Below are 26415 nucleotides of genomic sequence, written 5' to 3' on the forward strand. Positions count from 1 at the left end.
AAAAATTGCCCTTAAAATAACATTCCTGTTAATATCCAGTTCCTTTAGAGTAAATCTACACTTGCTCCCTATCTTGAGATAGGGATGCAAATGTAGGTGACCAAAATTGCTAATGAAGCGGGGATTTAAATATTCCACACTTCGTTAGCATAATCTCACCTGCGTGCTATTCCAATCACCGAGGGCATGTCTACACTACCCCGCTAGTTCGAACTAGCAGGGTAATGTAGGCATACCGCACTTGCAAATGAAGCCCGGGATTTGAATTTCCCGGGCTTCATTTGCATAAGCGGGGCGTCGCCATTTTTAAAACCCCGCTTGTTCGAACCCCGTACAGCGCGGCTACACGGGGCACGAACTAGGTAGTTCGAACTACCTAGTTTGTGCCCCGTGTAGCCGCGCTGCACGGGGTTCGAACAAGCGGGGTTTTAAAAATGGCGACACCCTGCTTATGCAAATGAAGCCCGGGAAATTCAAATCCCAGCTTCATTTGCAAGTGCGGTATGCCTACATTACCCTGCTAGTTCGAACTAGGAGGGTAGTGTAGACATACCCCATCTGACTCAAACCAGGAAGTGCGCTCCGGGCTGTGTTAGTTCGAATCAAACCCCTTGGATTTTTTTTTTGAGGAGTAATGTTAGTTCGAACCAAGGGGTTTGATTCAAACTAACGCGGCCCGGAGCGCACTTCCTGGTTCGACTCAGCTGGCGATCAGAATAGCGCATGGGCAAGATTATGCTAATGAAGTGCAGGATATTTAAATCCCCGCTTCATTAGCAATTTCGGTCGGCTACATTTGCATCCTTAGTTTAACTAGGGTGCAAGTGTAGGCGTACCGTTAGATAGCTACTTAGGCTTGGATTCTGCAATGGATTGTATGTCCATGCACCAGTTCGCCTACCCAAGACTTCAACAAGTCTTCACATGGGCGGAGCAGCATGCAGTCCATAGCAGGGTCAGAAGAAAAGGCGGCTGGTCCTATGGTTACTGTGCCAGTGTAGGACTTGGGTGAACTGGGTTTCAAGGCTCAGCTCTGCCACTAGCTTCCTGTATGACACTGGGCAGTGCCAGATCTTGGCTCTCTCATCAAGGACACTGGGCAAATAATTTATTCTTTCCATGCCTTAGGCCTGGGTGACATGAAGAACTTGGGTTGAAAAACCCACATCATCAATCATCTCTCAGGAGGTGAATTAATTACACTGATGTGAGAGAACCACTCCAGTTGGCATATATTGTGCTACTGCAGCACTTGACGTGTAAACAAGCCTCTGGTTCCTGTTCTGTAAAATGGGAGGGGCCGGAACTGTAGCCATTCCATATGCTGCTCTGTCCTTCTAGTGGTGGCTGTGTCATGTATAGGGTATGTCTAGACTATAAGCCTCTGGCGACAGAGGCATGTAGATTAGGCTACCTGGCATAGGAAAATGAAGTGGCGATTTAAATAATTGCCGCTTCATTTAAATTTAAATGGATGCCACGCTGAGCCGATCAGCTGTTTGTCGGCTCAGCGCGCTAGTCTGGATGCTCCGCAGTCGACATCAAAGGCATTTGTTGACCGTCCCGTTATGCCTCAAGGGATGAGGTTTACTGGGGTGGTCAACAAATGCCTTTGATGTCGACCGCAGAGCGTCCAGACTAGCGCGCTGAGCCGACAAACAGCTGATCGGCTCAGCGCGGCAGCCATTTAAATTTAAATGAAGTGGCGATTATTTAAATCACCGCCTCATTTTCCTATGCCAGATAGCCTAATCTACATGCCTCTGTCACCAGAGGCATGTAGTCTAGACATTTCTAGAGAATGATAAGTCTGCTGCAGGCGAAAAAGCCTAAAGTTGTCAAATGCAAGGACTGAACCTGGGACTTCAGGCTCTTCAAGCATGCATCTCAAATGTATAAACTAAAAGATTCTATTTGCCATAGCAAATAAAACAATAGCCTTTAGTAACTGACTATAGGTTGAACCTCTCTAATCCAGCACTCTCTGCTACAGCGTGATTTGAATTAGCCAGATATCCACTTATCGTGAGTGTGGTCAAGTTTCCCCCTGGTTCCATAAAGTTTGTTTAAAGCCACCAGTCTTAGCTTCCAGCATTCTGTGCTGTTATTTAGCTCTAATTTACCTCTAAATGTCTTCTAAGGGTATGTCTACACTACCCCGCTAGTTCGAACTAGCGGGGTAATGTATGCATACCGCACTTGCTAATGAAGCCCGGGATTTGAATTTCCCGGGCTTCATTAGCATAAGCGGGGAGCCGCCATTTTTAAATCCCCGCTGCTTCGAACCCCGTGTAGCGCGGCTACACGGGGCTCGAACTAGGTAGTTCGGACTAGGGTCCTATTCCGAACTACCGGTACTCCTCGTGAAACGAGGTGTACCGGTAGTTCGGAATAGGCACCCTAGTCCGAACTACCTAGTTCGAGCCCCGTGTAGCCGCGCTACACGGGGTTCGAAGCAGCGGGGATTTAAAAATGGCGGCTCCCCGCTTATGCTAATGAAGCCCGGGAAATTCAAATCCCGGGCTTCATTAGCAAGTGCGGTATGCATACATTACCCCGCTAGTTCGAACTAGCGGGGTAGTGTAGACATACCCTAAGAGCCTAGTAAGTAGTGGAAGTGTTGGCAATGCTGCTAGACAATACTGACCTCCCATGGTCTAGCAAATTCTCTGGTTCGGCACTGGTCAGGTTCTGAGGGTGCCAGACTTGGGAGGTTCAACCTGCAGTACATAGATAATAGTACTTCCGTACTTTGCAGAGGGTTTTGTGAGGATAACTACATTAAAGATTTCAAGTTCAGTTACTATTGTAGTGGGGAACATAGAAGTACCTTGGACTTTAGATAACAAAACTGCCTCACTATTTTTGCAAGAAAAGTATTCCCAATCCTAACTGCAGGGCTGCCTTGGGTTCATTCAAATAGCAAGGTATATTTATGTATTGATCTTAGTACAAATTTGTAAGACTTCATAGGTTGCCCACTGTAGGACTGCACTGCTCCATGAGATAGTCTAAGTGGCTAGGCCATATGCTGGAGAGCTCTATGCTATTAGAGCCTCCAGGGTTCAGGAGCTCCTTCGGCTGGTGCGACTGCCACTTTCACAAGAGAAAATTATGGATGGCACTGCCAGATCTTGGCTCTCTCAACAAGGACATGATTGTGTGCATTATTGTATCAGAATATTAGGTTTGGGAGCCCACTTTCCAGAGGTGTGGAGGAAGCATAATCCTAACCAAAGCTAATACATGTGGCAGGTGCTCTCCATCTCTGATAATCAGGTCACTGATGCGTGGCTTGATGTGAACTCAGTGTGTAGGAACCCTGGTCTGAATCACAACACTGTTTAACTTTTTCTGCAAAGCTAGGGGAAAAAATGACTTACCAAGGACAATTAATTGGGATTCAGCTGTGACACTGTCCAGAGATGTACTAGCCACACAGGTGTAAGTGCCCTGATCCTCTAATGTCACGCTTGATATGAACAATGTATCCGTTTCAATAATTATCCTTCGGGACAAAACAGAAATTGCATAATCATGAGAGACAGAATTGGAAGGGAAGAATAATATTGACAGGCTTTTTTCCCCCTGAAGACCTGTTCGTGCATGCTGTTGTAACAGTGGCACTTGGAAGAATGCAGTGGTAGGATATGTCTGTTACTTAAAATTATATCTTTGATGCAGACATTATATACTGTACTGTATACATTATATACTGTACTTTAAAATATCGTCATTTGTAGCAATTTAAAGCTTGAACGTTAGCTCATCAGCTGGGATAAATGTCATGGCTTCATAGAACTATGCTGCTCAATAAGAATCTGGCCCTCCTCAGTCTTTTATGCATGTGCATACTCATGTTATGACCTGCAAGGCAGTGATAGGATGTGGGGAAGAGGAAGCGTGTACCTCTTCTGTAACTTAAAAATAAAAGGAATTTAATCCTCAGGAATTGTCCATTCCAAACACTTAACAAGGATTCAGGGCCTGATCCCTGTCCTATCAAATTCAATGGCAAAATTCAAATTCAATGTCTCCATGAAACATAGTTAAGCCCTCATTTGACTCACTCATATGCTTAGAACACCATCACTTAAAACACACTGGTTTTAACATATACTATTTAAACTAAAGTGTCTAGCTATTGCTAATCCAAGTGTGAAAGGCTGGCTCCCCTGATGTGAATGACAAAACACCCAGTGGCTTCAGTGGAGCAGCATTTCACGTTTAGATTAAGTGCAGCCACCTAAGTTTGGTACTTCTCTGTGCATCATACCTGCTAAATGAGACATATAGAGCACTACAGGATAGCAAGTCAATATGAACCTAGCTAGGTATCTTGAGGCATGTCCTACACTAGGAAATTATTTCAAAATAGTTATTTTGGAAGTTATTACTTCCAAAATAAGGTGTTTTGAAATACCATGTCCACAACACAGGGAAGCCTTGAAATTAGTCCGAGGCAGGCTCCATTAATTTGGAGGCACTACCATGACTTAGAGTTCCAAGAAGCACTGGGCAGTAATTATTTTGAATGACTCTGGGGAATAGTTAGTTTGAAATAGCAACAGTGGAGCATCCACACTACCACTCTTTTGAAACAACTATTTCAAAATACGTGTTATTCCTCATGGAAAGCAGGAGTACAGATTTCGAAATAATACATTTTGTAATGTGGACACTCTGCTTGTTATTTCAGAATTAGGGGAGTTATTTTGAAATAACTCCCTAGTGTAGACCAAGGCTTGATTTAAAAAAATCAAAGTTTTAAAATATTTGAAAGAACACTGTTGCGTCCACAAAAAATGTGCTGCATGAACAGCTGTGATAGCCACAGATTTGGCTTAAAGTTATGAAGAAATCATAGATCTAGGACACGAAGTTAACCATGCTACATGTAATACAATATTGCTTCAGAGTCAAAAGAAGGAGAGGCTTTTTCCCCCATAAGGTTACCTGCCATCTTCTGTGCCATTGATTTGAAACTCATCTCCATCCTTCTTCCAGGATAATTTTAAACTTTGTTTCAAGTGTGCATCATATTCAGACTGACATTTCAATAAAACTGAATGTGATTTCAAAATGTGAGGGTTCTCAGGAGTAACGATAAGTTTTGTAGCATCTGGTTGTTCACAGAAAGGTATTTTGATTAGTAATATGCATGTTCGCCAAGCAATTTGAATGCAGAAAATAATCATAGTTTTTCTATAGTCAAAATAAGGAGACATATTTTTTATTTGAAGTTTTGCTAGCAATAAAAGCATCTTCCTTTGAGTTCAGTTCATATGAAAGAGGCTCATACAACCAATCACAAATTTATAGGAAAATATCACAGGTGAATATCCTAGCTAACGGTCTGTGACAGTATATGACAAAATAAATGAGATAGAAAAACCTGACTATGATTTTTATGTTCAATGCTATTTCAAATAGACTTTGGCAAATGACCCAGAGAAAATTACAAGCTAATTAAAGTCAAGTAGGAACAATATCACAGTGATGTTTGTTATTTTAAAATCAGACTGAATGAAGAAATATAAGAGTAAGTAACCAAAAGTAATAGCTATTTTATCATATACAGTGAAAAGTAGCTTTATGAACATTTTATTGCATGTTCCCACATTTATTGACTCAATTTCTAAACAAACATGTCCAGAAAAAAAGAGGGTTTTTTTGTTTTTGTTTTCTCCCCTAATTATAAACACTGCAAATCAGCTTTGGCTCAGAGTCAAACTGTAGTCTTTTCTATTTTAGACAGCTCCTAAAGAAATGGGAAGAACAGTAGGGTGGGATGTTCCCAATGTCTGGTACAGCAAAAACCCAATTTCCCTGCCCTCAAGTCTCAAAAAGAGAAAAAGGCAGCAGGTTTGCAGAAATGCTGCTGGGACCAGGTTACTGGTATAAAAGGAAAAGGACTGAGAGAAGTCCTCCCCAAGGTAGTATGTATTACAATACTGTACAAAGTTTGATCTGCACTGGGCAAGTGATTGCTAGATAGTTCCCAGATAAATTACTTAATAAATCTGTGATCTAGTTAAGCCATATTTCTTCGTGTTCTTGTCATTTTGTTTGCAGTGCCCTGGACAATGTGAGGGTCATGCACAAAATATGCAAGAGTGCATATCTTGTCTTGATTCTTGCACATTTCTTGCATTAAACTTTGCATAGTTGTCCACTGAATTATCCACACATGATACAGGATGCTAGACTGGGTCTTTCTGAATCAAGCACTGTTCATAAGCCATGTAACAAGTTTTGAGGCAATTACAAGAAGCAGAATACACCTCTGTTTGGGAATATATTTTCTCTAAAGCCTTAACAGGTTTCAGGTGCCTATTCATAAAATGAGGAGTTACCTCTGATACCCAGATTGGCAATGATTGCACTTTTTCCAACCGAATTTGTCACCCAACAAGTATACGACCCAGAATCTTCTTTCTTTGTCTCTCTGATCTCCAAAGTGCCATTTTTATATTTTTCGTATTGCGGACCTTCAAGTGGCATTGTGCTGTCATCCCTGAACCTAACAGCATAATAATGGTTACCAATTATTTTCAAGAGTCTTGGAAACCAGGCTTTCACATCAGGAAAAATTTAAATGAGGCAGTTATTGAAAAGGACAAAAATAACACTTCAGGGTTTTGAGTGACTGAATATCTCTAAAGTAAGTCACTTTAGCCACACTATCTCAGTTTACCAGCCTATAGGATATTACAAGATCTTCCTTAAACATATGGTATGGGGTTTTATTAATTTTTATATCAAATAGTGCCTTGAGATCCTTGGATAAAAGACTAGTTCAAGCTTGCAGAACTGATCTTATCTTATTCGTTATTTGTTATTAAATTTAACTCCAAACGTGAGGACTGTGAAAGATTTTCATGTGTTTCTACAGCCAAATAACATGTTTCAGATAAAACCAGTGATTTAAAACAAGCAGCAGACAAATTGTTATAAATGGCTTACCAACTAATGTCAGCAGGAGGGGAAGAAAAAACTTGACAATGCAAGAAAGCACTGTAACCAACAACTGTGGCATAGTCTTCACTGTCTGAGGTTAGCACTAATGGAGCAATATCTGCAAAACAGAATGTTAATCATGTTATTTCTCAGGTCCTTTTTCCAGTCCCCCTCCGCCACTGAATTCAAGTACTTGGACTGGTACAAGAGGGAACTACACAATGAGGAATCATTCCAACTCTGGACCTTCCCGCTGACCTTTCACTGCTTGGTGCAGCTGCAGCTCAGATGCTAATGCAACTACTGTACTGCTGCCAGCTCATGAGGATCAATGCCTGGTGTACTATTTAATGAGAAAACCACTACCATATCTCCCTTTACAGCATGCTCCTTTGTCATAGCTAGTCCTTTTCTTTACACCATCCTCCTTCAACGTAACTAGCCCTTGGCTTCCTTCTCAACCCCCACTATGTAAACAAAGCAAGAAAGCCTGTTGTGAAAGACAACAGCAGGTTAGTTCTCTGACATGCAGCACCTCAGGGCTTACTCCAGTAGCTCTGGGTGAAGGAACTATACTAGCTCTACTGCCTTGGGGACGGATTCCACTAATCATTTCCCAGCACTAGGATTGTTTCTTAAACAAACTAACTGATAATAAAAAATGAAGTTCCAGATTAATGATGTAAAGTTAAGGGCACAATCTACACCATCAACCCTAACTCAGCAATCAGTTATTGTTTTATTTAATGGAAGTCTTTGAGCTAGGCAAAATTCTTAAAATAGAGTCTCCACACAAGCCCTGGTGTGATGACACTAAATATATAAATATTTGTAGCGCCCCCTCCACCAGATTACCTTCTTTAATGCCAATCTGCCTACAGGTTTTGGTGAACAGGTCTGGGTTCTTCTGGATCCCACCACACACTCAGCAGGGTGCATCTTCTTTATTTTTTCCTATGAATTTATTTGGCAGTGCCTCCACTCCCCTCCCTACTTCCTGGCAGGGTCACCAGGGCAGTTTGGGAGGAAAATTCTAACAACAGGGTAATCCCCACTTACTTGCCAAATAGTTGGATACATCAAAAAATAACACAAACACATACAATTTCAACACAATAATTATATTAAACAGGAAACAGTTATAACATAACAGGGTAAAACACTATTTTTAGGTTCACCGGTGCCCACGCTGCTAATACCTGTGACTTGCCCCAGTCACGTGACTTAATGTAGCAAATGTAAGATTAGTGTCTCTTTGGTACACTTACTTTGTTGGGGCTCTTGATTACTTATGACCACAAAATTCTTCTCTGCAGTGGTTTAGCAGTGTGGCTGACTGGGTTCAGTACTTCCCAAAGGACTCACAAGCGGGAGAAGGTGGTAAATCCCTCCACAGGTTTAATATGCAGCAGGTTATAAAATCCCCAAATCCTTACTTCCTGGCTTGAGGACACAGTTCAGGGTGTAGGGGGTCCCCAAAACAAATTCCCTGACTGACTAACTAAAAGATGGTGCACTCACAAACTCCATGAATGATCCTCCGGTTCAGAGATGACTCTGGACTCCTCAGTCACTGCAGAGGGACTGATCTCTGCTAGCAGGGATCCTATTCAGGCAGGAATCAGGCTGCTTCAGTCCCAGGATTTCCCCTCACCACAAAGGGGTGCAGGGCTCAACGTGCAGATTACACAATTGTACTAAAATCCAAACTGTAGTCTCCTAGCCCAGCACCCAGAAATACACACAGCAGGCAGCAGTCCTGCCAGCCCTGAACTAGCAGGAAGATCAGAGCTGACCATGTGGTGATTGGTCTCACCTAGGGAGCTAGAAGTCTAATTCAGCCTGGCTGGGGAAGTTTCCCAACAAACTCTACAAACTGGGAATCATCAGTGGGGAAAGAAAACCCAGCAGCGGGCTCTTGCTTTCAGGTCCCTAGAGGCCAGTCCTCAGGGGGGACCCTGCATGCAGGCCTGGGGCTTACCAGCTTCCCACACAGCCAGTCTTGCTTTTGCCCTGACTGGCTCCAGACTAACTCATAAAAAAACAATGGCCTTTCCCCTTCCCTGAACTTCCTGGGAGGGGCATCTCACTCCTTATTTGTTGCCGGGGGGGACTCTGAGTTTGCGTTGGCTCCCCCTCCCTACCAGGGACAGTTTGCCTCTCCCTGAGCTGCCAGCAGACAGAGCCCCAGGGATCCTGGTTAATCTCCTTGGGGGTTACATATTGTACATGTGATACAAGGCTCTTTCAATCAGACTGCCCAATGAACAGTAACTCTTCAAATTCTTTCCTGATTTAAAGTTCCAAGGAACATGTTAGAATCCTGATATTATCACAGAACAATTGCCAGCTTTGGCAAAACCAAACCATTAACCACTGTGGGCAAACCACACAAACTTTTACTCCCATGATTTATCCTCAAGTAATGATGGGTTAGCAGGATAGGGCCCCTCAGCAGCATCACCCTTTCCATTAACAATCTAATGTTGTCGAAGTACTTACTTAAAACATTAACATTAGCAGTGGCAAGGATGGTGCCATGCTTGTTAGTTGCCTCACACTGATACACTGCACTGTCCTGCACTTGTAGGTTGGTAATGCTGATCTCTCCAGCAGAGACTCTGCCTCTGAAGGTCCTTTCTGAAAGAAATCAAATCATGTCAGTAGGATGAGGAACGTTCATTACTTTAACAAATTCGCAGAGCATCTCTGAGCTGCTTCCATTTCAGATGCAAGCCAATAGGGCAGGTTGCATACTCAGTCTCAGGCTAACAGGTCCCCGATCACCAGAAAGTTGCTGGAAAGCATTGCCCATGTTAGCATTCTTATGGAGTAAAATAAGTGTCCTGGATAGCTTGGCTTGCAGTACAATGCAAGACATTTTACTTTGGATGGAAACAGCATGGCTTATATTTGTATTTGTAGGTGCTGATTTCCAGAAGCACCTGCAGCTTCTAACTATCTGGTTCCCATTCAAAAGAATGTCCAATGCCACTAAGAAACTCTGAGTTTCAGCAATACTATATGTTCTTTACACCAGTGTTCAGTATGATGGGCTTAGACAGGTGTGCTGGGTACTGATGCGGAATGAGAATGGAGGGGGCACACTGCAGATTGGGTCCCTGGGAGAGAAGAGGGCTTCTACTCTTCAGACACATTGTGGTTTCTCTCTGTGTTGGGCACAAAGTAGGTCAGTGGGGTGCTAGTATTGTAGGAGTCTGATCCCAGTTCCTAAAGATAAGAAAAATACACTATCTGGCTGCGGGCTTTAAATAGTAAACTGCCATATTATTGTTGCTTTAATTCTGCTCCCCTACTTATCACTGTGAAGTAGTTGCTTTGCCTACACCAGACAAATCAACTATCATATGATGCATTTGGATCCATGCACCAACTTTTGTGCTGAGTGTACAGTACATGCTAATCTTGTCCAGCTGTCTGAGCAAATTATTTTGTACCCTGTACTTACTATCAATAGGCATCCCATTACGTTTCCACTTTATAGTTGGCTCAGGCTTGCCAGCAGCTTCACACAATAGCAAAACAGATGACTCATTGTTGTAAACACCACTTGTAGGCCTCTTTATCCAGCGGGGAGGTTCTGATAAGAAGGAAAATGACATTTCAGCAGAGGTTATAACTACAGGATGAACGTCTCTAGTCTGACACTCTCTGGTCCTACAACATCTGTGGTCTGGCATGATTTTAGTTAGCCAGATGTCCACTTATCATGGGTGTGGCCAAGTTACCCCCAAACCCATAAAGTTTGTTTATAACCACCAGTCCTGACTCTCAGTATTCTGTGCTGTTATTTAGCTCTAATTTACTCTTAAATGTCTTCTAAGAGCCCAGTAAGCAGTGGAAGTGTTGGTAATGCTGCTAGACAAGATTGACCTCCTGTGGTTAGGAAAATTCTCTGGTTAGGCACCAGTTGGGTCCCCAGGGTGTCAGACTATAGAGGTACGACCTGAATTAGTAATAAACGCTCACAGAGATGCTGCTGTCACTGAGGTCTTCCAGCAGATGGCGCACACAGTCAACTATTGAAGAACAGGTTCTCCTTTAAAGGACAAATCCGTTCTCATTTTATTTTGACTTATAAAATGATTCTGCCAGAGAAATTAAAATGATATATACACATTCTCCACTGTTTACATGGCATTTAATTTCCACAAACACTAAGGAGAGGCTGTGGGAAGTGGACAGTGTTTGACAATGCCCAGCTCTAAGCAAAATGCAGGACAATGTAGCACTTTAAAGACTAACAAGATGGTTTATTAGATGATGAGCTTTCGTGGGCCAGACCCACTTCCTCAGATCAAATAGTGGAAGAAAGTAGTCACAACCATATATACCAAAGGATACAATTTAAAAAAATGAACAAATATGAAAAGGACAAATCACATTGCAGAACAGAAGGGGGATGCGGGGGGGGGGTGGGAAGGGGGAGGAAGGAAGGTAAGTGTCTGTGAATTGCTGATATTAAAGGTAGGGAGAGTGGGATGTTGGTGAGCTCTAAGCACAGAGCTAAATGTTTGCATTTGGAAAGGGTGGTGAAACTGGCAAGGTTGTTTGGTTTCATATTTTCAGAAAAAACCTCTCAATATGGAGCTCCTATTTCTGAAATGAAGAATAAGCATCTCAGCAATGAACCCAAGCCGCAAATATCTCTTCAACCCAAATCCTCCCCTTGGAAGCAAGACCATGTGGCTTCTACTGTCTTCAGTGGGAGCTGGATATAATTGCAGATGGAAGAACCTGCAGTGTTGAGAATATTTTGGTTTCTGAGGGAATGCAGGGGCTGTTCCCATTCTTGTCTCTTTGCATGGGCCAAAGAGGTTTCCTGTGCATCCAACACCTTTGCATCATCCTCGCATTAGCCAGACAACTGGGATCCCAGGGGCCTGGTCTAAAGATCAGTGAAGTAAATGGGAGTCTTTCTATGACTGCAGTGGTCTTGGAATCAGGCCCTAAATGTTTAAGACAGAGCAGTCATCACTCACAAGTCAACAATGCTAAAAGTTGCCCACATGGTGGAACCACAGATGCAGTGCTGCTGTGCCATATTTCCTTGGTCTTAGAACAGGAAGTAAATACTTTGTCTATATTAATAAGGATAATTGAGTGGGTAGCGTAGTGTTTGTTTTGATAGGCTTTTCCTTTTCTTTCTTAAATATGTAAACAATGCTGTGGCATTCACATTACAGAAGGTCAAAGCATCACATCTTGCACATGGAGCAGAAGATGGAGAAGTCTGATAGCCCTTGGTTTTTATGAGAATTTTTTCCCACATGGTATGGACCCAGTCAAAGTTCTGTTTCTTTCATGGATGAGGTAGAAAGTTCCATTGTGACTGAGAAGTGAAGTGGTTAATCGCAGACCTCACCCTGGAGCTTTAGGCATTCTTCTAGATTGATGCTGTGCCCAGGTCACTAAGAATCTTGAAGATAAGGACCAAGACAGAAATGAGATGGTGACAACACTCTAATAAAAAGGTTTCTAAAATGTACCCCAAGATCACCTGTTCTCGATGGAGAATTGCTGGCAGTTCAAAGAGGCTGCCCCCCACGTGGTGCTACCTCCTTATGTCCAGCTGCTCAGAAGAATTAGAGAAGAGCTAAAAATACCCAGCCTAAGTACTTTCCTAATGATATTTTTTTAAGTAAGAAACTGCTAGAATTGCCTCATCAATCTTGTGAGTCTATAGGTGTCCCTGAGACAATCTATATTAAAATATAGTCTACACTGTGAAAACACTAGAGAAGCCCCTCTCTATGAGGAAGCAGTGCTGTGCTGCTTATTAGTATATTAAATGCAATGAATGCAGCATCAAAACACAAATACAGGTAACTTGTATCTGCAAAATCCCACATTTATGCCAGCAAGTTGCTGATGTGTGAGCAAGATGAGGAAAGGCAGAAACTTGAATGGGGAATTCACCCCTTTTAACAGAGCTGTAAATGTGGGCATTGTGATTAAAATTGGTATGTGGTTTGGTGTTGGGCTTTTTTGGAAAATGATGTCCCTTCCCATATTATTATTATTAATTACTATTATTATTGTTACAGTAAAGATTAGACATGCCCAACCAAAATTATGATGCCAGGTACTGTGCTAGTTAAAAACTTCAGAGGCTAGAAGAATTGCAAATGGGGGGTAATTATATGCAATAAATTAAAGTCTTTGAAATCATGACAATTTGTTTTTTTAAAGAACCTAACCCTGCTACAATGGCATTAATAGGGTTTTGTGTCCCCATTCCAATGTTCTAGGCTACATCGCTTTTCAAAGAGAGATTAAAATGTTCAAGCAGTCATACAATTTGCTGGCTGAACATTTTTGTATGCTTTATCATAATTGCTCGCAACTTGGCCCTCACACTATTGTAGGATTAGTAAACGGGCTGCATGCAAATGCCATCACTTAAGAATGCTGTTTCAAAGACTGAGATTGTGTTTTAACATGTTTGAATAACAACAAGAGGAATTGCAGGTCTGACACACTGAGGAATGAGAGTTAGATTCTGATTGATACAAGAGCAACAGGAGAGGGAATGGACAGAACAGCAGTGCTAGTTAATAGCATGGAAAGCAATTTTTTCTCTTCCTGTACACATTCCCAGAGAGAAACCATCACACCTTAGATGCCACAAAGAGGCATGACTTCACCAAGGCCAATAGAGCTACACTCACTTACACCAACTGAGGTGCTGACCCTGTCACGTGCACAGAGAGAGAATGAGACTAAATATGTGGCTCTGTGATGGAAACTCGTGACATTTACTGATTTCTAGGAAAGGAATTCTAGGAAAGGAAAATGTTTGGGCCTAGTTGTGCCTAATATTTTGCATGGGAGGAGACTACTAATAAATTAAATTCCTATTAAAGACAGCAACCTATTTTAGTTATATGCAAGAGAGAGGGGCTTTACCTCTCAGAAAAAGTATTCTCTCTATGGCAAAAGAGTAGTTTTTGGGTACTAGCTGGTTAATGAATAGAAAATTATTCATCACAAAGCTTTTGTCCCTGTAGAGATCTGTGGTCAACATACTGAACAACTTAATTAATGTTATTCCCTTTGTATGCTACTTTTTGAAACTTGTGCGATTGCTTTGATGGCTTCAATTTTTACAGTCGAGAAAACCATGACCAGATTGTTAAAATATTCAGCTACTGCAGAGACGTTCCATACCATCTGGAGTGATTTCTAAGCGTCAGCAACTTTCACAACTGGCACATTTAAAAACTCCAGGCCATGGTGTCCCATTCCTCACCACTTGCAGGAAGAGAATAAATAATATCTTAGTGTGTCACATGACAGGGTATGATGAGTCACATTACGTTACAAAACACTGTGTAGATGCCTGAAAGGATGCTTTTCCTCTCTGGTTTCCTGTCTATGGAGGAGTGAAGAGAGATGGAGAAGTGAAGAGTAAAATCGAGCAGCTGGCTGCTGTAGATGGCTTAATAGCCCACAAGCACATCTCTCTCACTACAGTGCGGGTCTCTCTTTTGCTCATGGCAAGTGAAAAATGTTTTCACCGAGTCTTTCAGTTATGTTTCAGATTCTTCATTCCATAGCTAATTTGGGTGTCTGACCCAAACCAGCAGCCGTTGGCCTGACTGAAATAGTAACATTAACAAATGACAGCATCACTCAGTGTTGTACTCTGTTGGGGAATCTTGAGCCCAGCTCTGTGCCTGGACACAGCAATACAGGGGAGTAATTAAAGATCCACCACATGCTCCAGCATAAGCTCCCCACATCCCTGCTGCATTTAGAGTGATGGAGGGAAGAAGATGCCACCAGGCTGCTACTCCCCCTGCTGAGCAGGTGGTGAGTGGCTGGAGCCAAGTTTCCACCAAGTTAGCCAATGGATACTTGGAGACATAACCTTATGCAAAAAGAGGAATGGTGCACATCCCTGTGCTCCAGAGCACTGGGGAACAAATCACATTGCAACTTTCACACTCTGTTCTGACTCTGTTACTGAAGCAACACAATTACATGCTGCTTGGCAACATTCCCTCTCACCTTTTCCATCCATGTGTGAAATAATTTTTGTATGTGCACCAAGGCATGTGAGGATGAGCACCACAAGTACAAAAAAACCCTAGCTGTGGGCATTCTGCTAATCTGCTGGGCGGCATCTGAATCTCTCCTGAGTGACCACACAAGCATACAGCTTACAGGGAATACTGATGCCTGGTCCTGGGGCTGGATTGCCCTGTTAACTTTGAAGAAGAGGCATTTATCTGCAAATTCACTTTATTACTCCTGCTGGTCTAGGCATTGGTTTCCCTCCAGATGTTTTCTCACTTTTGATTCACAATTGGCAGTGATTTGTACTGTTGTATAGCCCACCTATTGACTATTGTAAGATACTATATTGACTGGTTTTACCACTCAATATCCTTACACTAATAATAATAGACAAGAAAATGTGCAAACTCCATTGATTTCAAACCAAGTTCTGGTCATTGGGATAGAACACTGGACATGTTGGTCTAAAAGCAGGTGCCTCTAGGGACTACACTGAAAGATCTGGGTCTCACAGCCAAAGGCTGAAGCAGATTCATAAAAACCTTCCTGTGGTCCAGCCACTATAGGTCGACATAGACATCCAGAGGAAGCATGGGTGACACTAACAGAGCAATTTTTCACCAATGTATTATTTAATTACTGGAGACAGAAATTTGTGATGGCATCTTATGACCTGGGCTGGTCTTTCTAGCCTTTGCAGAGGAAGAGATACAGTTTGCATATCCAGGCTAATGTACACGGATAGTACAGGAGTAACAACAACATTAATGATTGAGGCTGTCAATAGACTAGTAGGGGGTTACAAAACAGAGGAAGTGTGGAAAAGTGAGTCAATGGCGAGGTCCCTAGCTCTTGCTAGGCAATTTGCTTTTACAGTCAGAATTACAGTCACTTATATTGTCATGTTGTGGTAACTCTGTGAGCATTTTATTAAACTTTCACAAACTGTAATATGTGAAACACTGGCTAAGTGTGAGTGATCGTGTAACCTCTTCTACTTCCATCCGCTAATTAAGTTACTCTTTTATGCTTGTGCTTTTGAGGCTGAAGATCCTGGACACTCCATCCCTGTTAATGAATCCAAGGTAAGTTAATTCAGGGATGAGAGTTGCCAGAGGATGTGGTGAAGGCTAGAACTTTAACAGGGTTCAAAAATGAGCTAGATAGATTCATGGAGGTTAGGTCCATCAATGGCTATTAGCCAGGATGGGTAGGAATGGTGTCCCTGGCCTCTGTTTCTCTGGAAGTGGGTGACAGGGGAGAGATCATGTGAGGATTACCTGTTGTGATCCCTCCCTCTGGGGCATCTGGTAGTAGCCTCTGTTGGCAGACAGGAAACTGGGCTAGATGGGCCTTTGGTCTGACATAGTATGGCCATTCTCATGTTCAAAGGCAGGTGCTCTAGAGAAGATTGGTTGTCAGGAAAAAAGTAGGGAGAGGTGAGGGATGAAAAAGGAGAATGATGTCACTGGGCGCATTGGATGGTAAGGAGTGATTCCAGATGTGTGGGGTAGTGTGAAAGTGGAATTTGTATTTTGAAGATGAGGCCAAGGGATCACAAAGATAAGCAGAATCAGCAGAGTAAAAGATGATCATTGGCATATATTAGAGCAGCAGCAGAGTCCTGCAAGTGAGGTTGAGAAGTTTCAACAGAATGTAAGATGGGCCAAAGAAAGGATCAGAGAGTCATGTGGTAGGAAATAGTGAAGATTGTTCATCTGTGGCATTTTGGGCAACCTGGAGGGGACATAGGTAAGGAAATTGAAGTAATCTAGCTGAGAAATCACTGGCAACTTTCAAATGGTGGCAAATATAATTAAAAGCAGGTAGATTACTCTTTGTGACTGTGTTATATTCCCATTATTGAGGAGAAGACTGGTTCTCCTAATTTCTCTTTCTATCACGGATGCTTTGGATTTAACAGATAGACTTTCCAGCTTAGGAGTTATGTTTGACTAAAGAGTGCAAGATCTGGTCAAAGATATTGCATTTCTCACATTTAAAACTAACTAAATATGTAAATTATACCTCTCATAGTTTCATAGATTTTAAAGCCACCAGGGAATATTAAATTGTCTAATCTGACTTCCTGCATAACACATGCCACAGAATTTAATCCACTAATCTTGCTTCACTAAACCATATCTAATTTATAGTACTGTTTTTGTATATAGTGCCATTTTATCTTCCCGTGCTACAAAATCTTCAGGGCTTGTGAAAAGAGTATCATTTTACAGGAAATGTAAGGTTAAGCCATACAAATATAAAATCAGGGCCAGAGCTTCAGCTGGTATAAATTAATGCAGCTCCATGGACTTCAATGGAATCATGCTGATTTATGCCAGCAGAGATGGTGACACCCCTCTTTGTTTATTATTCAAAATATAAAACCCATTAAAATGTACACGGCACCTTCCACGTGGACGTGAAACTCATGTTTTGCTCTTCCCACAGAGTTGCTTGCTGTGCATTCATACGTTCCTTCATCTGCTGCAGAAACTTGTTCTATCTTCAAAATCTTTCCAAAACTTTCTGTCATTGCTCTATCCTTTGGCAAATCTCTACCAACCTTAATCCAGTTAAGATGCGGAGTTGGGCTAGGAGAAAAATGAAAGATATTGAATTAAAAAACAAGAGATAACATTTCAGTTCAATATAACTACAGAAGGTAGGAATGTTTGCATTTCCCTTTGCAAGATCATGATTCCAGAACTCTCCCAATGGCCCTTCTCTGTGTGTAATGTTTTACCCATTAAAACATCCTAAATGAAGGTTCGATATTGTCCATAGTTTGTACTGCCTGTGGGGGAAAAGGGGCTTGTATACAAAAAAACCCTTTATAGCTGACACTATGCCACAAAACAGGCATGCATTCCTTGTAAACATATTGGCATGAACTGTAGTAGAGGCACTGAAGCTTGTTTTGTTCTGTTCCTCAGGGACTTCTTGTAGACAGACAAGGGGGTAAAGACTTCATTAAAATAACTCTGCCCTGTACTCTGCCTGATTAGACAGGGCTAACTGCCTGTCGCAGATGGCTGAAAAAGCTACTTTATAGGTTTAGAAAGTTAGGAGCGCACTCAAAGCAGAGACACAGAAGTACAGGACAGATTGCTGTCTGAGCATTCCCAGCTGGGTTTCCTGACCCCAGCACCACACATGATGCATAGACACAGTGTCATATCTGCTTACTCTTGTGTCCATCTGTTAAGATGGCAAAATTCCCAGGCACAAGTTACTCAAAGCCCCAGGTACCAAGAAATTATGTTCTTTTATGAATAGCATGGATAATAGTGCAAGTGTCATATTTTCTGCAAGAGAGTTCATCCCTGGTATAGTATTGTAACAACGACAGTAAGGCAACCCCTATGTTTCATCAGCACTTGTGTAGATCATTGTACCAAGTACAGGAGTCGCCTGCCATTTTCAAGATTTGGATAAAACCTTCAGAGATCTCAAAGTGGCAATATAGTTACTGCTGTTAATTATTATTTGATTGACAGGTCCTAGTCTTCAGACTTCAATACTTGTCTCAATCTAGCTAATCTAGTTCCTGATTGACATGGGCTCATTGCATAAAACAGCTACAGGCATGAACTGCAAGGGGAGGCAAACTGGAGGAATATAGTTAGAACCTACTGAAAATTTCCATTATTAGTTTTCCGAAGGAAAATATCTTTTTGATTATCCTTTTTTTTTTAAATTTTGGCATCATTCAATCATGTTTTGATTAGATATGTTAAAACAGTTATTTAACCATTTATCTCTGGGCTCAATGCCAGACTGGTCCCTCAGCCCTGTCTGAGATGGGGTTCCCACCACCTTTCCCACCAGTCTCTGCACAGCCAGAACTGCCACGGTGAATCACGATGGGGGGGGGGGGGGGAGGACAGTTAACCAGTTAAACCTTAAGTATACCAATAAGCTTAATAGTATACTTAATGATTAACCATTTTAACATCCTTTGTTTTGATGCACTACTTAAAATCACAAAAATAGTTTTTAAAAAAATATATTCATTTTGTTTCAGTAAGGATAATGCCCATCCTCCTCCTCCCCATGCCCACATTTTGTAATTCATTACCATCCCAACTCTTTCTTTTAGATTTGAAAGAGGAAGTAATTTTTCTTTTGTGAAAATCTCATTTCAATTAGGGTTTTTTTGTACACAAAAAATAAACATGCCATGGAAAATGTTGAATGAATGGGTAAAGTGTTCATTCCTTTTTGAACATTTTTATGGAGTATACTTTCCTTTCCCCTCCTTGTTTAATTATATTTAGAGTATCGCTAGATTTACAGCCATGAAAAATGCATCATGGACCATGAAATCTTGTCATTTACCCCATACTATGCCAATTTCAGGGGAAGTGTTTCTTGAATTGAGGGTCCTAATCCAAAAGTGTTTTGCAGGGCAGGGTGCAAGATTATTTTAGGAGAGCTGCAGTTTTGCCATCCTTACTTCTGTGCTGCCTTCAGAGCTGGGCAGCTGGAAAGTGGCAGCTGTGGCCAGACTCTCAGTTCTGACAGCAGCCTGCTGACAGCAGCAGTGCAGAAGTAATCATAGCAATTCCATACCATGCCATCCTTCTGCACTGCTGCCTTCAGAGCTGGGTGGCTGGGAGCGACAGCTGCTGACTGATGGCCCAGTTCTGCAGACAATAACACAAAAGTAATGGTGGCAATACCATAGCATGCCACCCTTATTTCTATGCTGCTGCTGTTGGTGGGTTTGCCATCAGAGCTGGGTTATTGACCAGCAGCCACCATTCTCCAGCTGCCCTGCTCTGAAGGCAATTCCCCCACCAGCAGCTACACAGGTGTAAAAATAGCAGTAATGAAACCGTCTCTACAATAACCTTGCAAACACTCCCCATCCCCAACCCTTTTGGGGTCAGGTACCCTACAATTACAACACCATGAAATTTCAGATTTAAATAGCTGAGAACATGAAATATATGATTTAAAAAATCCTATGAGCCTGGAATTGGCCAAAATGGACAGTGAATTGGGTAGAGCCCTAATTATATAGCACATGGGGAAAGTTTTATAAGGAAATTTGAAGAACATGTCCCATACTGTCTTTGTTTGAACCAACATGATCACTTCCTTGCATTCCTGAGCATAACACTTGCACATTTAAACAAATAATCTATCTACTGGATAAAAAGGAAGTTCACAGGCACAGGTAACAATGAACTAGGGCTTGGACGTACTGCAAAAAGGAATTACTTGTAATTAATGCAGTTACTTGGAATTAAGTCAACAGAGATGAGTTGATCACTTGCTCTCAGAAAATGGTAACCAACTGCAAAGTCATAATCTTGTATATCCTAAGGGTGAGTGATGCCCTTTCAAACAAGCATGTACAAGCAAGATGCCCTGAACATATTTGCTCAAGCAGATAAACACTCTGATTTTGAGATTTATATTGGGAGATAATTGTGCATGGATCATTTATCTGTTAACCACGGTGAGAACATAGGGACATGGAGTTCAATAATCAGGGCTCGCTGAACCGCAGCGAGCCCTGCTCGCCAGTGGCGCTATCCGGCAATCTGAGCATGTGCAAATCGTTCTGTGCATGCGCAGATTGCCCGAACCCGACTCTTCCAGGTTGCAATCTACTCGCCATGGATGAGTACCTTGCATTATTTGTCGAGCCCTGTCAATAATACAGGTTGGAAACATGATGATTTCAACACCCATTCAACATGGAGCTCTATCACACAACAGCCAGAAGCAAATGTGTTTTCCCTACTAACTTTAATGGGTAGAGAGGTTTTAGGCTTTACCTTCTAGTTTCTTTACAACAACTTTTTTGGGGTAGAAAGTTGCACGCATAAATACAAGTTGAAAACTGGTGATCAAGAAAGACGGTATAAGTAAACCTAATCCAGTTTTGATGAAAGTGCTTCTGCCTGGCTATCAAACTACCTCTGTCCACTAGGAGGAGTTGGGCTTAGAGGAGTATTCACAGCTAAGCACCACATCATCATCAAGAAGCAACGGGCTTAAACTGCAGCAAAGGAGCTTTAGGTTGAACTTTAGGAAAAACTTCCTGTCAGGGTGGTTAAACACTGGAATAAATTGTCTAGGGAAGTTGTGGAATCTCCATCTCTGGAGATATATAAGAGCAGCTTAGATAGACATCTATCAGGGATGGCCTAGATGGTGCTGTGAGGACAGGGGACTGGACTTGATGACCTCTCAAGGTCCCTTCCAGTTCTCGTGATCTATGATTCTATGATCATGAAGGTTGCACTTCAATCAGGTCTGCTTATATTTTCCCATTTGCCATGCATTTTTCATCCTCTGTGTATGGCAATAAAGATGAAATCTCACTGTCTATCTGTTTGTTGCATCGTGTCTTAGGTTATAAGTTTTTGGGGCCAGAGATGCTCTTTTTGTACAGTGACGAGCACAACAGGAAGGACTAGGGCTCTGTGGCATGATGGTATTACCAATACTAATAAAGATGGGATTTGAGATTTCCATTCAATGCAGAGAGCTAATCCTAGGCCTGGGGACTAGCTATTCCAGCACCCATTGAAATTGGTCCAAACTAAACCCTGAACATTCCCAAATGTGAATCCATATCTAATTTTGCAGGTGGAGCCTTATCTTCATCATGGGAAAAACCAAAACCCTGATTCAAACTCTCCTTATCTTTTACTCAGTTGTTGGACTTGTTTCTGAATGGGCATCATGGAAAGCATGAAACCTTGTAAGAGGGTACTCAAGAAATTGTACTGCAATCTCACTGAAGGTGGAAAAGCCAGGGCTGGCCTTACCATGAGGTGAACTGAGGTGGCCGCCTCAGGTGCCAGACTGTGGGGAGGGGAGGGAAGGGTGCCACTAGGACCCAGAGAATTGAGTTTCCTAAACTCAAAACTCCGGTCATCTGAAGAAGTGGGCTGTGCCCACGAAAGCTCATGATACCATCTACATGTTTGTTAGTCTATAAAGTGCTACCAGACCATGTGTTGTTTTTTAAGTTTATCCTGTACAGGCTAACTTGGCTACCCCCTGAAGCTTCTTTAGATATACTTGTCTATAATCTGTATGTTACTCTCTCGTCAACATAAAACTTTCTCCATTGTAACTCTACACTAGTTTTCAACAAGTATAATGTATTTATAGAGAAACTGCATGAAGTTTTGGTGTAAAATTATACACTTAGTTGGAGATTTTTTAAAAGTACTTCCTTAAATTTTATTCCACAAGTTTGTTAAGTGCGTGCAATACTCACAGCCCTTCAGCAATGCATTCAAGTAGTAGAACTCCTCCTTTGATGACGGTAACTGATGAGCTGCTACCAGATGGTTCGTGTGGTATCAGTATTTTGGGTTTTCTTTCCTTGATGAAATTAGCTACAAAAAAAGATAAATGAAGAGGGTCATTAAGGTGCTGTCCCTGAATCATCCTGTACCCTCTAACCATCTTAAAAATATTGCTTTGGACAGAAGTTTTCTGGAATATTCATTCATTGAGTTATTTTCATTATATTTATACTGGTGGTATTTTTTCTAAAGGCCCTACCCAGGGCTTTGTTTTATTACTTACATTCCAAACACAGGAATAAAATTAAAACCTTCTCTCCCCCAAAACCAGAACCCTGAATCTGCAAACCCCTTAAGAAGATACACAACTCTGCTCTCATGAGCAGTTCATTTTCAGCCAGCTTTCAGGGATGGAGTCATACAATTGTGGGGGCCTCTTTCTCTGGCTGCTACTGTTGGTGTCATAAAGAGGCAGACCTGCCCAGAAGATTTTCAGGGGGAGGCTAGTGCTGAATTATGCTGCTACAAGAGCTCCTGGTTGCTGACGATGCTGGTGGTTGGGGGATAGCAGTCTTAAAGGGGCCAGAGTTATAACTACATCCGTATGACTCCCAGGGTTTGTCTAGACTTATGTTGACATAGAGCGTCTAGACTACATCCAGTTCTGTCGACAAAGCAAGCCGCTTTGTCGACATAACAGTGTGGACGCAAAGGACAGTGTAGATGCAATAATGCCTTCTATTGACAGAACTCTGTCGACAAAAGGCTTTATTCCTTGTAGAATGAGGTTTACATACGTCGACAAAACTGCTGAGTTTTGTCAACGTTATGTCGACATAACTCAAAGGCAGTGTGGACTCAGGTATAGTTTTGTCGACAAAAGTCCACTTTTGTCGACAAAACCCTGTAGTCTAGACACACCCCCAAATTGTATATGGTGAAGGGGTGTGCACTGGGGAGCTGGTCCCCATGAGTAGAACTGAGCCAAACTCCCTTGGGTCAGAGCAGGTGAACCCAATCCATCCATTAAAGTAGTGTGGATACCCCTGTGCCTAGTAAGGATTAACAGAGGGCAAGGCATGGGAGATGGAAGAGAATGATTGGGACAGGCCATGCCTAGGGAAGGGAAGGGAAGGGAAGGGAAGGGAAACAATGGTGCAGTACTGGTGACTCCTATGATGGGGTTCCTGGAGCAAGCATTCCAGGACTCCAGAAAGCAACCCTGGGGCTAGTACTCGAGAGAGGGAGCAAAGCTGTAAAGAACTGGGATGTTTCCAGGAAGAGGAACACCAGGGACTCATGTGAGTCTGGCTCTGAAGCCTGAGAGAAAAGGAGAGTTAAAACTCTGTTATCTGTTGTTTTACTTGCCTATGTTAAGAGATTCCAGTCCCTCCAAACTAAGATCTAAGCCCTATTCCTCCAAGCAACAGCCTAAGAAAAATTCGGCTTCCTGCCTCCAATGCCCTAAGAAGTGTGCCTTATCCTCAACCTCCCTCCCTGGTTCCCAGGCAAATTTAAGACTCTGTTCAGAATGTCCTGCCATGCCTCAAAAAAAAAAATCTCTCCTGAGAATTTGCTGCAGACTCTCTCCTAGATCTCCCCCCTCCCTTTTTCAGGACTGATCAATCTGCTTAGCTACCACTTATCTTCTCTCTGCTTCCTTATTTCCGCGCTGCACCACACACACTGCCCTATGATGGTGAATGAATCTTTCCCTCATCTGTTCTTGGCATCTGAAAGAGTCTTCCTCATACATTTCCCCTCCACTAAATCTATATGGTCTTTGAAATCTCAGCTGATATCAAATCGTTTCTTCTTTGCCAGTTGCAAAGAATTCTCCTTCCCTCTACATTTGCCGAATTTACAATAACCCAGGAAAGCATTTGGAAGTACAGCTTGAAAGCAAGACACTGTTCATAACAAAACTCACTCTTACTCTACTGGGTTTCAGATAACCATTTATGCTAGACTGCCAACAAAAAAAAATCAATTGTTTCTTTGACAATGCAGTTTAACAATTCATATTGTTAAATGGTTATTCAATAACAATTAATAGCCAATATGTCATTAAAATGTTTACTGCTTCTTCAACAGAAACGGTTTACTGACAGTTTCCGAATATATCATTTCTACCTTATAAGCCAGCTTTTTTCATTTTTTTTGCCTTCTTTAATTGCTTTGTGTCTCTTGGTATAGCGTGTACTACATGTACCAATGAGTACATGTTCTGTACACAGATGTTTAAGCCCTGCATATCTGCAGAAATCCACGGACAATTTTTGCAGCTAATGGAGCGGATAAGGACACTTGTGCGGGGCACAGAGAAAGGTGCTGGTCAGAGCTCCCAGTGCAGGCAGCACAGGGGAACAACAGGTTCCCCTTGGTCAATCCAAATGCCCCTCCTTGCAGGAGGGGACTGCCTCAGGGGGATACGCTGCCCACTGTTCCAGTGCTGCTGGCTCTTGCAGCTGAGGCATGCATGGGGAAAGTGACTCATTTCTGGGAGAAGAGGAGGAGAGTGCCAGATTCCAGAAATGCAGCAGGCTGCCCTGTTATGATGAGGGAGGGCTCAGCTTTGCAGGGCTGGAGCTATGGGGGAAGTGGAGCTGGCACCTGGGGCAGGTGGTGGCATGGCCAGGGGCATCTGCCCCTAGACCTCCCAGCCTCTGTGTGCACTGAGCTCACTCCTGGGGTGCTGGAATGCCCCCAGGAGCCTCCTGCAGGGCAGATGGTCTGATGCCAACAACAGTAGAGCTTGGCCTATGGTGTTCAGCTGGGACAGGCCTTGGGGCACAGCACACTCAGGGCCAGGAGCCTGTGGCTGGGGCTGAATGGCAGGTCACAGTCAGGGCTGTCCACCACCAGTTCCTTGTGCAACTTCCCGGCCAGCAGCTTGGACCCCTTACACAGCATCAATGTCCTTACCATGGCCCAGCCTGGCAGTGCAGGCTGCACTGCCAGCTTTCAAGTTCCTGCCTTTCTGTCCTGCTAATCCTGATCCTCAGTCCCTCCTTTCCTGCTGCCTCTTCCTGAAAGACCCCACCCCTTTGCTCATCTGTGCACTCTCCCTCCTCCCCTCCAGATGGCTTGCTGCTGCCAGTTCAGATGAATGTAAAATCTGACTAGCAGATTGGATGAAGGGTTGAGCCTGTGCAGACTCACATTTTTGTATCTGCACAGTACTCTACAAATATTCATGCACATGTGACAAGGTTTTCAGACATGACCAGAAAACTTAGACATGCAGCCTGAGATACCTGAAAAGGGCCTGATTTTCAGAAACTGTCCAGCCTTAGTCCTGTGAAAAATCAAGTTCCTTCCAGGTGTTGTTGCTTGGGTACTCCAAAAACTGAGGCACTCAGAATTACTAATTTTTGAAAAAGATTATTTTAAAATATATTTCCTTTATATTCAATGACTGATAACTGTGTTTTAAGGGGAAATAAAGTATTTGATAGAACTCAGTGGAAAACAGATTTTCCACCTTATGGAAGTATTTCTTTTGAATCCAAACTGTAACAAAAAGCCATAATTGTGAAATTTTTCATGAAGTGAAATACCTCTCCAAAATGCCATTAAGTCACTTGAACTATTTTGTTTCACTAAACTCAGTCCTTTCTTTTTACTGACCATTTAGTGTTCTATTTGGAAAAAAAACCCTGAAGAGGTGGAAATCTTATGATACAATAAAAAAAATAAAAACTTGTAGATCCAGAGATATCAAAATATAACATTTAAATATTTTATTAGTTTTTTTCTTTTTAAAAAATCCTGAAAATCCATCCTTTTTGTCAAAACAGCATTTTCCAACAGAAATCTTTCACCTAAAATCATCCAACACATTCTAGAATTTAGGTTGAGAATCCAGATATATTCTGTTAGCTACACACCCTTCTCAATCCTATCCATATTTTCTGCTATTGTAACATTAAACATGGTAGCATATTTTAACATTAGCTAGTCACCAGAGATGATTTTTTTCCATCTATCTTAGAGCTCCTTCCCTTTTAATCACTGTCTTGATCAGGAAAACTGGCAACTCTGGAAAATAGTTTCTGTCAGGTCCACTTCTCGGAGTTCTTTATTTCACATGGCAAAAGCACTGCAGTAATGTTAAAAATCCCTCGGA

At 42.2% G+C, this 26415-nt stretch overlaps 1 protein-coding gene across 12 annotated transcripts in view; it reads right to left on the reverse strand.

The window, feature by feature from the left end:
• CHL1 (cell adhesion molecule L1 like) overlaps positions 1–26415 on the reverse strand; it is a 223342-nt gene that overhangs the window by 40933 nt on the left and 155994 nt on the right. For all 12 annotated transcript variants that reach the window (XM_089781240.1, XM_089781245.1, XM_089781244.1 and 9 more), the window contains 8 exons: positions 22256–22376; positions 17416–17600; positions 10430–10561; positions 9463–9600; positions 6967–7078; positions 6357–6523; positions 4957–5122; positions 3384–3508 (listed from right to left, as the gene is read on the reverse strand). In XM_089781240.1, coding sequence (XP_089637366.1) covers positions 3384–3508; positions 4957–5122; positions 6357–6523; positions 6967–7078; positions 9463–9600; positions 10430–10561; positions 17416–17600; positions 22256–22376 — 1146 coding nt within the window. The remainder of the gene's footprint in view (positions 1–3383; positions 3509–4956; positions 5123–6356; positions 6524–6966; positions 7079–9462; positions 9601–10429; positions 10562–17415; positions 17601–22255; positions 22377–26415) is intronic.

The sequence above is a fragment of the Pelodiscus sinensis genome, chromosome 11 (assembly GCF_052426305.1).
Source record: "Pelodiscus sinensis isolate ZL-2025 chromosome 11, ASM5242630v1, whole genome shotgun sequence".
Taxonomy (NCBI): domain Eukaryota; kingdom Metazoa; phylum Chordata; order Testudines; family Trionychidae; genus Pelodiscus; species Pelodiscus sinensis.